Raw genomic sequence first — 17,690 nt, forward strand, 5'->3', positions numbered from 1 at the left:
ATTTTAAACAAGCTTGTTTAGATGACTTAAGAACAGTGGTAGACCAAGCACCAGAAAGTATAGTCAGAAATATCTGAACAGAATTCTTACTTTTGAGGAAAGAGGCTCCTCAGATTCCTCAGCCACAAGCAGATTCTCTCCTTTATTAGCTTCTTCTTCAACTGAAGCACCAAGATGTTGTGCCACTAGAGATTTTTCACTATATGCTCTTTCTAGGTTTGGTCTAGTTCTCTGACATCCATGCCTTATGAATTGTCCTGGTTTCAGAGCACCCAGTTTGCCTTCTTGGGAAATGGATTTTTCAGCGCTAGTGAATTTAAAGCAAACAAAAAACAAAACACAAACAAAAAAATTATGTTACTGCGCTTTCGTTGGGAGGGGAAAAAAAGCAATTCTACGTTCATTAAGTTCTGAATCAACACTTACACAAGAGGGTTAGAGACTGATATAATTTTCTTGATTGTAAACAAAATGGTCTTTTCTCAAATATATGTTTCTCATTCAGGGCAGTTATGGTTTAACATGAGAGAAGGATTAACAGATTTCATTGCCAAGGTATTTTTAACATCAATAAAAAAATTTGTATTGCTAACCATACCAGCATCAAAGTATCTGCAGTCTAATATGTACTTAAGATCTTATCTTAAGAAAAGTAGCAATAAAATATAACAGCACAGTGGGATCAATGAAAGACAGATCTCTGACAATTTTCAAAATTTATGTGTTACAGGTATGATCACTGTATATGCAAATACAAACACAATAAAAGAAAACCTTGGTCAAAAAGAGCTATGAGTTCATACAGATCAATTATGTACCAGATAAACAATGACAAGCAGTTCACCTCAACTTAAAATGTGCTCTGAAAACATGGGAAGAAACTGCCTGTAGGCACTGAAAATTAAACACTGAGGAAAGACAAGTAACAAGGAACAAAAGAATTGACACTTGCGAAGGTATCTCATTATGCACCAGATGAAAGCTTTTCAAATGTGATTTTGTTAAACTAACCTCACCTGTTTTGTTTGCACAGTGTGTCTTCAGAGATACAAGGCACCTGAGGCACTTCTTGTTCCTGCTCCTCTTTGCTCAGTACATTTGCTTGACACAATCTAGCTTCATTTTCATCCTTTAATTTGCAATAAAAAAAAGCATGAAGAGAATCAAGCAAGTTTTAAAAACAGATGTGTGATTTATAAAAAAAAAGAATTAAACTACAGCTCCCTGTGCTATCTTTCCCAATCTCAATCAAGAAAAGAATCGAAACAAAATACTTTCTCAAATGGAAAAACCTTTGAAAACTGGACGTTGTAAAGCATACCACAGGCACCTCCAGGCCATTATAAAGATAACCTCATACCCAGGCCTTATTAGTTTTACTTCTGTATTTGCCACACTGGTTCCACAAAGAAGCTACGCAAACACACCCCCTGATCACTTCAGGTCTGTGACAGCTTTATTAGTACACAGGAGCATCAGGCCTGCTGTGGTTCTACAGATTTGCACAGCACAGAGCAGATGCACGTGCACGGTCTGCGTGCCACGGGTCTAGAACAGCCAAAGCTGAAACGCAAGCTAATACCTCAGCTGGGGTGAGCTGACACTGTGGCACTGAGGGAGACTACAGACGCAGTGCACTCCTGCTCCTCTCAGGGAACACAGCACACAAGTAACCCCAGCTAGCTCTACACAGGTTCAAGAACAAAACCAGCTATAACCACTCCAAAAAATGAGTCACTCTTACGAAGCTTAGCTATGTTTGGGATCTAAGGCAAGTCTATGCAGACATGCCTACATCCATGACGTGAATCATGAGCACCCCACAAAATGGTTACAAGGTTCATCATACTATAATGGCTTTCAAGGATTTCAATACCTTTCACAGTGCCTAGTAAAGTATTTGTGGGGATACACAGTGTGGGTGAATGATTCAATTTACCTGTGTAAAGTAGAGGAGTGTCAGGCAATGTAGTGTTGAAGCCAGTCAAAACTTACCAGATTAATAAGACCTTATTTTTTTAACAGAAAAATAGCTATCTCCTCTGCCTTCTCTTGATACTTTGTACCAGATTTCTCAACACAGACTTGATACATCCAAACAGGAAAGATAAAATAAGCGAAAAAGCTAATTGTTATGTATTGCAATATAAACCACATTTTTATTCTAGAGTTCACCTTAAATGTGCATAATCCTTTTTTCTATCACGCAATCCAATCAAAATCAGATCCTGATTTTCCAGAAGTCATTAACAGTACAAGTTATAGACTTCATTGATTTCGTATCTGCAATACCTCAACGTATCAGGGTTCAGGGAATTTTTTTTCATCTAGTATGGCATCTCAGCTTCAGAGAATGCAACTAAATGTTCTAATTTAATTTCATAAAATAGAACACGCAACTTGGAACCATACTTTTGAAGGTGAAGTGCTTATTCTTGATAAGACTTACTATGACAGAATTGGTGGACTCATCTTTTTGCAATACCAACTGCTCTGCTTCAGGATTTTTCTCCCTCTCATTTTCTGCTATTTGTAACTCCTTCTTTCCAACAGCTCTTACGAAGCTTGGCTTGTACTTCTGAAATCTACTCCTCACTAGCTGGACAGGTTGAAGAGGTGTTTGCTTACTTTCATCTTCAGTGGTATTTTTGCTATAAATGCAAAGTCAGACAGAAAAAAAAAAATCTGAAACTTAATACAAAAGCATGCCATTAGCAAACACAGGTTAATTATATTTATATATAAAAAAACAGCTGAGTTTTTAAAAAGAAACCATGTAAATGTAAAGTTCTGCTAAATTTAAATCCCAAACACAAAACTTTCAGCAAAAATTTCAAAGCACTGGTCTCATAACTACATCCACAACACAATTAACTAACTTGCTGGAAGCATTAACTTACTGTCCTGCTTATTAGTATAATGCCAAATCAATTTTCACATGGTTTCTCCGATAGGCAAACTAGTATTCCTCTGCTTACATTAAATTAATCTAGTGTTTCAGATGACAAAAAAGTTGTAAAATGAAGGCTTATTAATCTAGCGCTTAGCATAGAAGTAACTGGAATTTTAGTATCACTAGTATCAAACTATAAGAACTGAGATTTCATTCAGTATTTTTATCAGATTTTCTTTGCCAGTTAGCAATCCATGAGCACAATAATTTGTTTTTAAAATACTTTCATTGTTGCAGTCAAGAAAACAAAGTAGCTAAGCTCTTACTCTGCATTAGTAGTTGAGGTGTCATCTTGGACAATTTCAGGGAGACAAAACTTGAGTTCACCATCCTCTGATCTTGAAAATGTCTTTGGTGACTTACAGCTTGGCCTCTCAGAAACTTCCTGAGTGCCAAGTGACTTCTCCTTTCCTAAGGATTCCAATGGTTGCATTACTTCATATTTTCCTGCTTTCTGAAAAATATAAACGCAAGAACCAGCAAAAGTCATGATACTAAACCAAATGGAGACATTATGATGTCTGTGAATTTCAGTACTATTCACCCTGTGAAGTGTTTCCTGCAAAAACTCCTCTGTAACTGCTCACTAATAATCTGCTAGTATTTTCAGGAAAGCTCACAGTTGTATCTTTTAAACAAAATAACTTTACAACTATATTTCTTCTTTGGCATCTTCTATTAATACTTTGCTTTCTTCACTGTCAACTCTACAACGCCACTTCAGGTCAGAAAGACATCTGGACACAAAACAAGAGATACAGAATGGATGCGATGTTTTTCTCCTCACACACAACCAAGCAGAAAAAAGTTTTCATGTAGAAGATTTTAGCTTTGGAAAAAACTGTTTCAAAAAAGATTAACTTTGTATTTTTTTAAATCATCAGTATTTCATTTTACAAATCGAAAAGCTCAAATATAACTAAAGGAAAAAAAAAAAAAAGCCTTACATCTGTATCAGGAAGGATGCTACATTCACTGTCACACTGTGTCAGACTTTCTTCTTTGTTGGTATCTTTCTGTGATACACTCTTATTATTTACATCCAGCACTTCCTTTCTAGTAGGTGTCATTCTTAAATTTGGCTTTGGTCTGTGGACTCGACTCCTCAGCAGCGGAGCTGATGATGCAACGGTTTTCTCCTCTTCCTTCCGAGGACCAGACTCCCTAAAAAACAAAACAAAGAACAATCAAAGGCACGGGACAACAGTGGTTCTCCAAGTCGTGCATGACATAATTGTATGTAGCTCTCTTCAATACAGCAGCCAAGTATAAATCCTTAGCTTTCTTAGAACAATAACAAAGTTACTGACAGTGTGAAAAAAGACCCAATAAAGATCCACATCCAACATCACCAAAAACCTGTGTATCTTATAAACAGGTGTAAAAGAGATAAATTAAAAAAAGATGCCATTTCTGAGCAACTGCAACTTCCAGTTACACTTTGAGAGGAACACAAACATTTTACAAACGCCTTTGTCTAGTAATTTTTAAAACTACCCTGTAGATTTACAGCAGTTTTCTGGTTGTTTTTTTTTAAAGGACACTTTTAATAGGAAACCAAACCCTGTAATCAAGGATTTACATAAGCACACAGGGATGCACTGTTAGGACCAACATGGAGAAGATAATCACAGGAAGTGAGCATTAGAAAAATGTATTTATTTGAAAACGGCGTTCACAGTCTAAAAATTAAAATTAACATCCAACAGCATATTAATTTAGTGCTTTCAAGCTCTTCGGGTTTTGTCTGTTTAAGTATAGTATTGTCTTGAATAAACATCTCATTACAGATTTTAATGTTTATTTGAATGCAGAAGTGTAGAATACCTAGAGATATTGATGATTTTGAACCCTCCCGTCTCTCTATTTAAAAAATAACCATACCCTGTGCTGAAATCTGACATCTGTTTCAAGACATCTGACAATTCCTTTTCACTTTCATAACTTTCTGCTTCTGAGGACTTTTCTTCGGAACACTGCCTTGTAGGTGTTGAGTTCATCTCAGAATCTGTAGAAACATCCCCTTCTAACATGACATTGCACAGCTGAATGTCTTCATGAATTGTCACATCCTAAGAGGAATAAAAATTTCACTCTATTAAGATGAAAGATTTGCCTGACCTCTCTTTTAGAAGAGCAGGAGGAAAAGAAAAAGTTTATTCTAGCATCTCTTACAAAAACACTCAAAAAGATCTCTCTTGCTTCCTGTGTATCCAACTAATACCAGTAGACAGTAAAAAGTAAAAATTTGCCATTTTTATATATACTTTCTCCCTGAAGTGGTCCTCTTCCAAGAGACCATTTTCTCTACACTTCTCTTTTCAGATCTGGTATCACAAATACCACAACATGGAAACCAGAACCCAAGCATGAGGAAATTTTATGACAATTCAGTTTGTTCTGAAACAATAAACAAAGCATGCAAAGGCTACACTTACAAATTATGTGGTATGTACCTAGATCTTTGTTACTTAAGGTTTCTACTTAGAAGCCAGCAAGACAGTGTACCTACAAAACTGCTCGAGAAACTTACATTCTTGAGGTCTGGGTCGTTCTTTTCATCCCTATGGTGTATCGCATGTTCTTCTACTTCTCCACCTTCAGTTTTCTGCTTTTCAGGATCTTTTTCATCTGTCACGTCTTTTTGCCTTGCAGCAGTTCTTCCTAGATTTGGTTTTGGTCTCTGCACTCTGCCTCTCTCTAGAGGTGTTGGTTTCAGCACACTCTGTTTGCTGTCTTTTTGTAAAACAGCTGTTTCATTAGACCTAGAAAAATACATAAGATGCTTAAGTACATAGCACATGTGGAAGTTGGAGGAGTCTGGGAGAAGTGGTGATTTTTCTTTTTTTTAACATACACTTATCTAAAATGGAGCTATGCATTACTAACTTCATGAAACAACAAAGTCAGAAGTGTATCTGCTAGAGACTGAAAAAGTACCTGACAAGTTTAAACTTATGTTTGCCCTGTTCTTTATCTTTTTCCACTGGAGACAGGATACCGCGCTAGAAAGACCTTTTTCTGACCCATAATGGCTTTTCTTGTATTCCTATCTGGTCTACAGGCAGATGGACCTCATTTAATGTAGGGTTAAAAATCACCAACATTCAGAAAACACATAAATAACTTCATAATCTTACTCACGTAAAAGTATCAGATGCACATTATTAAAACTGTCAGATGCTTCTATGCCTTTCTCCCTGAGCACCAAGTTTCTTTCATTAACATGCTGTTTAACAACTGCTGAAGTATTTTCCTAGCAGGTTATGAAACCCAGTTTACCCTCCTCCATCCTCTTCAACTATCCCCCTCTAAAAACAGAAGTTTGTGGGGTTTTTTGTTGCTGCTGTTGTGCTTTTTTTTGTTTTGTAGGTGTTTTTTTAGTTTTGTTCACTTGTTTGTTTTTACAGTATCTCCTGTAAAATATATTCCTCCTTTTACACTACAGCTGCCATTTCTCCATTGAAGAGAAAAAGAAACAGTTCTTGATTAACATGTGCATCAAATTTTCCACACATTGGAATTTTTTCTCCTAATACCAGACACCTAACACTTAATTACACTTTAACCACTGAAACTGATGCATTTCAGTATCAAAGCTAGCAGAGAAAGCTTGCAGAGAAAGCTTGTTTTAGTTTGCAAAGGATTAACTTTTCAGGGTTTTTTGCATTTATCATGACTGAAATATCATTTAAAAGCACTGCTTTAAAAATAAAAATGTTTCATCTATTTGTTTCATGCATTAAAAAAATAAAATTCTATTCTTCCCTCAATTTCTGTCTCATTGCAATTGTTCCTTCAGAAACTTCTATAATTGCCACACTACGTAATAGTACCAGAAGCAAGAGGGATGGCAAATGGCTGGAATGCAGCACGTCTTCTCAATTTTCACATACTTACTGAGACACTGTCTCCAGGACTTTATCATCTTTTCCTGCAGCTTCTTCACTGGTAGCATCAGAACTATTATTTTGGTCAGTATTCTGAATAGAAGTAAAACATGAAGACATTAACTCCCTTAGATATATGAAGTACAGCATTACCTAACAGAACAGGCAATTGTCTATACATTGTACATTTCACGTAGCTAAAAAGGTGCAGTAAAATCTAGATCAAACAACTAAAGCTGTATTAATTGCAGGACAGGAAAGACTACTGGCATCTACTGTTTGTGTGACAAGGTCCCAGCTTAGCTGTGGCCTCCAAGCAATATCACACTGTCACTGCAGGTTAAGTACCTGATTCCTGGTCATACTTAGGGGAAAAGAAAAAGCAGAAAAAGGTAACATTGCTGTGGCATCAGCAGCTTTTTAGCTAACAGATCATCTCCAGTTACTTTATTAAATACCTTTTCAGTCTCCCCCTTAGGCTGTGGATGGGACATTTTATCCTTTCCTGCATCTTTTTGAGGCTCTTCTTTCCTTCCAGATGCTCTTGTAACATTAGGCTTAAATCTCTGTCGACATCCTCTAATTATTGCCTTTGCAGTTACAGTTTTCTCAGGTTCTCTGCACAAAGGATCCACAACAGTGACATTTACTCCATAATACCCAAGCCTATGTAATAGTTAATGACTTGCACAGCTTTCTTTACTGGAAATGGATTGGCTTCAAAAGGATTTGCACAAACTTAGGTAAGTTTCTTCACACGAGAACCAAACTGTTTAGTCTTACAGTGTGGAAACTCAATTTATCTACCTATTAAAAAGATATTAACTTATCACACAGGGGAGGAACCTAACTAGACTGCATATCATAGCTGTTTCTGCAAGTGTCAGAAGCAGACCCATTAGCTGGCAACTGAGACCTTGAGGAAGGCAAAGCCACAGTCAGCACTTCATCCTCTTCCCCCTCCCAAATTCCAAGCATAGCTGGTACTGTACCATGAAGTAATGCTTTTGCCAGCCTCCCAGAAAAGAAGCACATACCTTACACACCATAGTACCACTTGATATCATCCAAGAAAATACTACAGTAAAATTCAAGATTTATATTAAGACTTCACAATTATTGTGGTCTTTTTATAAGAGCACTACATAAAATAAAGTAACAATTATAGTCAGTTAACTCTAGGAGACTGGAAAAGCGATCTCAATGCTTACTCAGATTTAGTATCCAAATCCATGTTCTCTGCTTCTGTGGCTTCATTTCTGTTTCTTCTACTGTCCTCCTCAGAGTACTGGAATTAAGGCAAGGCATATTTGTCTTGGACAAGTGTGGATACCTCAGAAACCATTCTCAGAATATTGGACTGTAGCTAGCCCACAGTACCAGCACTGACCAAAACAGATATGTTAAGACCATATCATGTTAAGCAATATTCCCCCTTCTGACCTTTTCATCTGTATTCACAAGGTTTGGAGTGGAAGTTTCAGCCTCCATTTTCTTTTGGATTGCTGCTTCACTCCTTCCAGATGATCTCCTAAAAGTAGGTTTAGGTCTTTGCAAGTGCCCTCTGTCTGCTGGCTTTTCAGTTTTCCTTAAGATGTAAAAAGAGGTGGTATATATTATTACCAAAGAGAAACTTAAATTCTTATATGGTCCAAGATGTACTTCAAGAGCACCACATGGGTGCATGGGTAATGCAGCAAGACAATAAAGTGAAAAAAATTACACTGGATCTTTCTGATATTAGACAATATGCTATTATTTAATGCAAAGAGTATCAAATAAACGTTAACAACTTTGCTGACTTAAAATTTATTTGAAGAAGTGTTTCTTGCTGTTAACTAAATAGGAATATGTCTTCTCCTAGGGATCCCCAATTGATGACAAGGTGAACAGGCTTACTGATTTCAACAGAAACCTGCTCCAAAGTAAAGCAATTTTGCTTTATATGCAAGATTTTGTATTTGCCTCTTCTGTACCTCCATCTCCTTTCAAAGCTATGTCAGTCACTGAACTATGAACTGCTGCTTTCAAACACCTCATCCTACTGTCAACACCCACATATTATTGAAAAATGGGGTACACACATCAGCCTCCGTGTCCTTAACGATTGCAATAGTGTGTCCTGGGATTCACACACAGTTTGACAGAGTCTTAGAGCTTACAATCAATCCTGAGATTGGGAACTACTACCTTATATTCTTCCTAGGACAGGACAAATAAAAGCTTTGACAGTCTTTACCATAAAAGCAAGCTGCCCTTCAATAAGGGAAAGACAGAAGCATGAAAAACAATTTAGCATTAACTAGCAGTCCATCCCTAAATCACCTTTAAAAAATTGTATCACAAATTAGGAAGTCATTTATCACACAAAACCAGAAACTTTAGGCAGATCTGTTTAAATACCACTGCTCAGTTACAGCAGCAAGTATAAGAAATAGTCACAAAGATTAACTTCACAATGGAGCACAAGTAAGACAGACACAGCTTGGACTATCTTCTAGAGATGTGCGCCACAACTTAGACTCTTGTACTGAGTTCCAAAGAGCAACAGTTTCCAATTAGGAAGGTGTGAATACACCATACACACAGTGTGTAAGCTCATAAGCTCTGACAGACAACCGGGAATTTAAAAGAATACTGTGAAGCCCTTAAAAAAAAACACAACAAAAAAGCCAACCAATTTTTACAACCAAGGTTCACCCACAATATGCTAAAACTTCCTCTATCTCTCATTCTTGCTGACTGTAGAGGGGATAGATTTCTCCAAACTTACTTAAGTCTTCCTCCTCATTTCCATGTAACATTTTAAATCTTAGTCAAAGCATTGCTCCTCATTGATGAAAATTCTATCAAAAAAATTCACTGAATATGGAAAAAAGTTATCATGATCTACTGTCTAGTTCAACCTACTATGGTCAATCAAAATTATATCCAAATAAGTACGTAGAATTAGTTCAAGTATCACTGCAAGGTAAAATAATTCTACTTACGTGACTTCAGACTGAGAATCACTTTCTGATACATTCTGTTTTTTATCTGGTCTGTGTAAGTCACATACACCTTTGTTCTGAGTAAGGAAAAAAAAATGTTGTAGAAAAGAAACAATAAATATAGAAGAGTTCTTTGCTATAATGTAAATGAAAGCAGAAACAAGATTCACAGAATGGCTGAGTGTTAGAAGGCCCCTGTGGAGGTCATCTGGTCCATCCCCCCAGCTGAAGCAGGGCCATCTACAGCTGGTTGCCCAATACCATGTCCAGGCAGCTTCTGAATATTGCCAAGGACGGAGACTCCACAGTCTCTCTGGGCAACCTGTCCCAGTGTTTGCTCACCCTCACAGTGAAATAGTACTCCCTGATGTTCAGAAGCAATCTCCTCTGTTTCATTTATGTCTGTTGCCTCTTGCTGTCACTGGGAACCACTGGAAAGAGCCTAGCGCTGTCCTCTTTGGAATCTCCCTTTCGTTTTTTATATAGATATTGAAGAAATCGCCCTAAGAATCCTAGTTCTCCATGCTGAACTGTCCCAACTCTTTCAGCCTTTCATCACAGCAGAGACACTTCAGTGTCTTTGTGGCCCTTTCAGAGGCCATCTCTAGTATGTCTATCTCTCTCATACCAGGGAGCCCAGAACTGGTCACAGTACTCCAGGTGTGGCCTCACCAGTGCTGAACAGGGTGGAAGTATCACCTCCGTCAACATGCTGGCAACACTTCTAATGCAGCCTAGGATACCATTAGCCTTTTCTTGCAGCCAGGACATATTGCTGGCTTATGCTCATCTTGGCATCCACCAGGACCCCAGGTTCTCTTCTACAAAGCTGCTTTCATCTGGGTGGCCCCCAGCAAACACTGGTGCCTGAGGCTGTTCCTCCCCAGGCACAGGACTTTGCACTTCCTCTTGTTAAATTCCATGAGGTTCCTGTCAGCCTATTGCTTTGTCTTTTAACTGGGTGAAGCTGATAACAGGCTCCCTTAGGCAGTATCAGCTATCATTACTTTCCAGGTCCAGTATTTAAATCATTTTCCTAAAGAGCACTGACTACCACTCTGAAAATGAAGAACAAAACAAAAAATAAAAATTGACAACATAGAAAACTAATCACAATTACAGCAAAGATTTTATGGAATCTATTTAGGTAATAAAGGTAAAAGGCTACTGCATAAAACCAGTATTTGTCCATTTACCTCTTCAGTATTATGAATGGAATTATGTTTCACATCACTGGTTGGCTCAGGTTTTTTAGTTTCATGTCAGTGATAATGTTCATATACAGTTAAAGTAAATTAACCACAGCAGGGCAAGAGAATTAGAACTCATATAAAAGGTCCCTTAAAATTACCAGTTTTAGAAATTATTATGACTTTTTCTCATATCAAACAGCCATAACTAATGAGACAGAAAGCTTAGCTACTCCCGCTACTGATATCACTGTAATAGGCTGGTGTGTATAGCATATTGCCCTGTTCAGTTAATTGGTTTTATAAATATTATTCCAAATAATATCAGGAGATTGTATTGTTACAACATTTCCAACTACAGGCATTTAGTATTTGCAAAGATCCTAAGTAGCTGATTTTCTGTTAAGATGAAGACATTTTTTTAGGTAACAGACTCTAAAATAAAGGACAAAGGACAAAGAACTTGCACACTACATTGGGGGAAAACTAACACTTCGATTTTTCTGATGTCTCACCACAGACTTTAGTCATAAGATCATTCTTCACCTTAGAAAGCATGAGAGAAAGTACTTCATACCCCCTCAGCACAAATCCTTAAACAGTATGATAATAAGTTCTGAAAATGACAGTGATGCAGTGATAGAAGGATGACCAGAGGAATGGAACTTTCTCTATACAATGAGAAATGTAAGATTAGGACTCTTCAGCTTGAAAACAATGTTGCTGGAGAGAGGAAAAAGTGGCATTATAAACACGAATAGCTTGGAGAAGATGAACAGGAATGTAACAATGGGAGTGCAGTGCACATTAAACTACTAGGCATCAGGCTTAAAACAATCCCAAAACCCCACTTCTTTTATTAAGTAAATAATTAAAGGAATGAACTCTCAGCTGCAGCATGCAATTCATCTCAGAGGTACAGAGATGCAAAAAAGCAGCTAGACAAACTGACGAGCAAGAGGTGTATCATGGGCTTCAAAAGAAGCCAGGCACCATCTAAGGAAGTTTTAAACTGATGGACCCAATTACAACATACCCAAAAGATCATTCAATCTTGGTTCAGTATGTTGTATCTTTCCTGAAACACCTCACGGCAGCCAGTAATAGTGGACAAGAGTTTACACAGGTTTCCATTCATTGTGCTGAGCAGGCACAAACAACTCAATGCTCATCCTGCTCAAACCAGTTTCCAATATGGTGCCAGCAAAATCTTGCTCCAGGGTTTCAGTGTTGATATTTCACTGGTTCACTTGTGAATAATAAAACTGTTCAGCCATTTAAATTGTCTATGAGAATACCCAGGCACGAGCAGTACACTCTCTGAATAAATGTAGTATAATTGCCTTTTTTCCACCTAGTGGTAAAAACATCACAAAACCAACCAAAAAATGGCTTTGATTTACAAAAACAATTTTAATGGTAAAGAGGAAGATCTTAATAAGTAAGACCTACATAAAAAAATAAAAATACCTTTGTTTCTCTAGTCTCTTCAGATTGTCTTTCTTTGCTTCTGATCTTTGAAACTGGTAACTCTGAAATCTGGCTTTCCTGTGATGTATCATCCCTAGTACCTAGAGTTCTTAGTTCAGCAGATCCTGTTTCTAATATAACATCATTGCTATCTTCAAAGCTGAAATCAATAAAAGTACACAAAAACATTTTATTAGTGTATTCTAATAAAAAAGCTATTATTGTTTACAAATAGATCAAGTTGTACAAAAAATTATGTGATTTTGATGTTAAACACATGTGTTTCAAAGAATCTGACAAGTTTTAGTGATATTTGCAGGATATGAGCTTTAGAACAATTGTTGTACTTTTGCAATGCTAGATGCAAGGATAAGATGCTAAAATCCCACCTGATTATTCTAGACATTGTTTATTAAAACAGACTTTACTAATATAAACACTGCATGCAGAGCTTTCCCCCCCGATCTTCTTTAACAATCTATGTTGAGTTCAAAGACAAATACTGTTCCTTCATATGCTTCCAACTGAGTTATTAAAGGCATACAATCTGTATGAAACAACAAACAATTACAATACAGCTCAATACAACAATTAACATGCAAAATTCTGAAGTAGCACTAACAGCTTCATAATGACTTTTTAGTTTTACCGCATTCTTGCATAACAAGTTTAATAAACATCCACCTTCTTTCCAGTAAAAGAATGTCCAAATTGAAACCAAAAGCTTGCCTCCGACCCTGGTTCTGCACAAATGAAGTCCAAGCAATATTCCCTTCCCACAAGGGCCATCTTATTAGGAACAGATATAAATTCCAAATGTATAGCAACCCTACTTAGCAACATTACTAAGGAGTGTTTTAAGAGAAATATTAGGAGTTAGGATAAGCCGATAGTCTTCACGAACACTAAGAAAAGTGAAAGCAGTTTTGGATGGGGTTTTAATATTAATGTAAATTCATTTTGCAAAAGCAGCCCATCAGGGCAGTGAATATATTGGGAATATAAATTAAAAACAGCTTACTAAAACCAAGGACAGTCCTCAGAAACCAAAAACCTGCCTATACTGTGCCAGTTAACATGATGAGAAGCACAAATAAACAAAACCAACATTAAAACTCTAAATTACTTTTTATTTTGCCTAAGCTTTCCATTGTAAACATTACCTGCATAAATTGACATCACTTTCTCTCTCCATTATGTCATCCACTAGTAAACAGGAGTCTGATCTCTCTTCCTCTGGAACAGCAGTCTCACCTTGTTTTCCTTCAATAACACCACCCAGTTCTTCTCCACAGGTAGTATGACCATCACCGTTTACATCACATACTACATTTTTTTCTGCTAACGAATAAGAATTAAATCAATTTGGACATTTTGGGCAATATCCTAGAATTACAATTCTCAAATCCTAGCCACAGTGAAGCAAGAGTTAACTTAAGACAAAAAAACGCAGTAGAAATGCCTAAGTATTAAGATTTAAGAGAACTATTCTTAGCTAAAATAATATATGCTTAGATCTAGTATGAAAGCAGAAATCAAAACCCAAGTTCTCATTTTTAAGTTTGCAATGTGTTGTGGTTTAACCCCAGCTGGCAACTAAGTACCATGCAGCCACTTGCTCACCCCCCACCTGCACAGGGATGGGGAGGAGATTCAGGGAAAAAGGTAAAACTTGTGGGTTGAGATAAGAGCAATTTAATAATTAAAACACAACATTATAATAACAACAACTGTAATGAGAAGGAGAGAGTGAGGAATAAATCCAAATGGAAAAAGAAGAAAAAAAAAAAGTGATGCTCAATACAATTGCTCACCACCTGCTGACTGATGCCCCACCAGTCCCCCAGCAGCGACTGGCTGGCCAGCCCCAACCAACCCCCCCCCCTAATTTATATACTCAGCATGACGTCATATGGTATGGAATATCCCTCTGGCTGGTTCATGTCACCTGCCCTGGCTGTGTCCCCTCCCCATTTCCCCTGCCCCCCTCCAGCCCTCTCGCTGGCAGGGCCCAAGGAACTGAAAAGCCCTTGACTGAGTATAAACATCACCCAGCAACAGCCAAAAACACCAGTGTGCCGTCAACAATACTCTCATACTAAAGCCAAAACACAGCACTGTAGCAGCTACTGAGAGGAAAATTAATTTAATTCCAGTCAAAACCAGGAGACAATGTCTTTATATAAAAAAATTATTTTTGAACATTTGAAAGTGAGCATTTTTGCATCTTACTTCTCTCAGAAGACTTCCCTTCCTTGGCAATTTTTGCAGGGACAGACATTTCTTCTGGAAGATTCTCCACTTCCTGTTCAAGATCATCTTTTCTCTTTTTCTTCCTCTTCTCTTTTGCCAGTGCTGGCTCTAATGAAACCTGTTCTTCTGCCTGTTTAGAGAGGCTCAAAGATTCCTCATTTTCCTTCTCAGCCATCACAGCATCTCCTTCTGTTTCTGCATCAGAAATTCTGGCTTCCTGAAGATCATCTTGATCATTAGCAGCTTCTGTGCTGGCAGCTTTTGCTGCTGAGAAAATACAGTTCCTGGTTAATAGACTGGTGAAGTATTAGGAGCCATAAATTGCAAAGGTATTTCCACTAGCAACATCCTGTGAATTCATACATCTCTGTCAATATACTGCCAGACATATGAGCAACCATGAGAAGTCAGTCACTGACAACAGAAAAGCTTCAGCATAGACTAACTTCAGCACTAAACACAAAATACATTCTGCACATGGTACAACACTTCACCAGCATAAAGTCAACATAGGATGTAAAGCCAATTTAGTAAATGTTCTTGTTCCTATACTTTTTTACAGTCCCTTTTGGATCCAGAAAAAATAGGCATTGCTATTCCTGAAAAGAATTCCCGTATCTCTGTGGAAAGAGGTGATGATGGTTGCAGGAAGTATGCCATGAAAAAGTAATTTTGATCAATAAATAGACTGTAGTTAACCATTCTTATTTACATAAGAAAGCTGAATTATTATTTAGCTAATAATTCACAAGTTCTCTTCTTGGTTTAACAAGTTTCTAAAATTATCCCCTCTCCCTTTTTCAGGGCATTTTGTCTTCATCTTATATTTATGCAGAGCATCAACCACCAAGAACCTTTCCCTGTCCTTTCTATTACTCTTACATGAGCTTGTTCCCCTGTAATTAAGAAATCCAAATGCAAGAGAAGTAGAAAAGCATACTCACATAGCTTTACATATAAAGTACCTTTAATCTACTATTAAAGCCTATGAACAGAATTTCTGTATGTGGTTAAGTCCTAATAAGTGGGACATTTTACTTAAATCCAAAATCAAGGCTCTAGAAAAGCAGCAACTATGGTGATTTTAAGAATTAAACCAATGATGCTGCTTCCTAGATAGCATTGCTTTAAAAAGATTGTTCACTTGTTTGATCCACAATACCACTTACAAGAAAATGGGTCCTTGTGGAACATACAAGTGAACGACCCCACAGAATTAGCAGGGAGTTTATGAAATGGTCTCAGTATAACTGTTTAATTTAAGCACATCTCTGAAAGGTCCTCTCACAGGTACCGAAGTAATACACTATATGGTGATCAATAGTAAGTAAACATAATCTTTATTTTGAACAGACCAAAAAACTAAAGCAACTTTTATAAGACTCCCTGAAAAGAATCATACCTTTCAGACTGAGGAAGTCAAACTATAATTAGAGGAGAAATAGCCCATTAAAAGAAGAGGGTTTTAAATGTAAGAAAAATTTAAAGAGCTTGCCAAAAATACAGTTTTGGCCCAGGGATTCTAAAAGCAAATTCATTAGCAACTCATGAAGATACTTATCAACTATTAAATTAGAATATCCTGTCAAAAACATCAGTGCTTCAGACTGTGAAACAGCACTAATCTCAGTGTGATCTCATACTCTGCCCAGAGAAAATGCACCTCAGGAAACTGGCTGCAACTAATTATTACCATGCCACCCATCAGTAAACCACATCTGAAAAAGTTATGCCATGAAGACAAGCTCTTCTTGCCCTCTCTGGAACAGGGAAGGATAAGATTCCCTGTGATTTTTCTTCTGCTAGCAACATATTATTGACCACTGCTCTGTAATGCTATCTCAGACAGTCTTTGAAGTACCTTTTGGCTTCTTCCGAGGCCTTGATGGCTTCTTTTCCTTTGGCTTCTGGCTTTTAACAGTCTTTTGCTTTCTCTTTTCCTCATCTGCTAAGACCTTCTCAAGCAACTGGGCAAAGAACTCAAAATCAAAGGGCCGCCTTTCTTCTATGAGAATAAAGTAAAGAGAAGAGATTTCAAAGGTGATAATTTTTCCAAGTTTCTGCTTTGTAAAATAATCAGAGGTACATGTTATGATGTTCAAAACCAATGGTTATATTAATTCAAATAGAAAATTATTTTTTCAAATACTTTCTGTATCATATATATGTATATGGGTTATGGTGGTTTGGTTTTAAAAAAAAGAGTAAAAAGGTTACAGTGCTTAATAGTTTAGAAAATTCAAGGAGTGAAAAAACCACAAATTGTACCACAGTATCAAATAATATACTAACAAGCTGCTCTAGGACTTAGGTAGCTCATCCAAATAACACACAAAGCTGCTACAGATTCTCAGAGCAGTTTACAGTAAGTAACTGTGCTAGAAATTCACATGAATCAGAATAATCTTCAACTAAATATATATATGAAAGTTTACATTTATCTCATTTATTATATAGAAAAGCCAGAAATTAAACCTAAAGGTCTTTACAGTGAACCACGCTTGTTATAAAAGCCCAAGCTCCCCCAGCTTTTGAACTCACCTATAAGCAAAAACCTTTTCTTACAATTAATTCAAGCAAGGCAAAGCACAAAAAATTACCATGAAAAAAAGATGACTACCACGTGACTTCATTGTAGGATAGCGTGGTATATTTACTTACTGAAAGCTTTGTCTATCCTCCATCCATTAGTTTTTTCCTCACGTTTGAACTTGTTCTAAAAGCAAAGGTGTATTTGTCTTTTCAGTAAGCAAGAATGCAACAATACATTGTAGAAAAATGGCAGATCAAGATAAGCCTTCAATCCAACAAAATTTTCTACCAATTATAGTTGTTAAAACTAATTTTTAACAATTATAGTTTTAGAAACTGTAAAAGAACACTCAAAGGACACAAAGTTTGTAATTAATTTTCAAATATAAAATGGGTCACCAATAGACATCAC

General features: G+C 36.9%; 1 protein-coding gene across 5 annotated transcripts in view; it reads right to left on the reverse strand.

Annotated features, from left to right (window-relative positions):
• The window catches only part of BDP1 (B double prime 1, subunit of RNA polymerase III transcription initiation factor IIIB), a 55,121-nt gene that overhangs the window by 26,605 nt on the left and 10,826 nt on the right, over positions 1-17,690 (reverse strand). For 2 of the 5 annotated variants that reach the window (XM_056324849.1, XM_056324847.1), the window contains exons 8-24: positions 17,408-17,462; positions 16,608-16,751; positions 14,726-15,013; positions 13,657-13,834; positions 12,494-12,653; positions 9,834-9,910; positions 8,287-8,431; positions 8,055-8,131; positions 7,302-7,461; positions 6,854-6,936; positions 5,487-5,718; positions 4,838-5,025; positions 3,901-4,117; positions 3,220-3,407; positions 2,450-2,651; positions 1,017-1,129; positions 91-307 (exon numbers count right to left, since the gene is read on the reverse strand). In XM_056324849.1, coding sequence (XP_056180824.1) covers positions 91-307; positions 1,017-1,129; positions 2,450-2,651; positions 3,220-3,407; positions 3,901-4,117; positions 4,838-5,025; positions 5,487-5,718; positions 6,854-6,936; positions 7,302-7,461; positions 8,055-8,131; positions 8,287-8,431; positions 9,834-9,910; positions 12,494-12,653; positions 13,657-13,834; positions 14,726-15,013; positions 16,608-16,751; positions 17,408-17,462 — 2,724 coding nt within the window. The remainder of the gene's footprint in view (positions 1-90; positions 308-1,016; positions 1,130-2,449; positions 2,652-3,219; positions 3,408-3,900; positions 4,118-4,837; positions 5,026-5,486; positions 5,719-6,853; positions 6,937-7,301; positions 7,462-8,054; positions 8,132-8,286; positions 8,432-9,833; positions 9,911-12,493; positions 12,654-13,656; positions 13,835-14,725; positions 15,014-16,607; positions 16,752-17,407; positions 17,463-17,690) is intronic. The other 3 variants (XM_056324851.1, XM_056324848.1, XM_056324850.1) reach the window with 3 other exon arrangements.

This window comes from Falco biarmicus, chromosome Z, assembly GCF_023638135.1.
Source record: "Falco biarmicus isolate bFalBia1 chromosome Z, bFalBia1.pri, whole genome shotgun sequence".
NCBI lineage: Eukaryota > Metazoa > Chordata > Aves > Falconiformes > Falconidae > Falco > Falco biarmicus.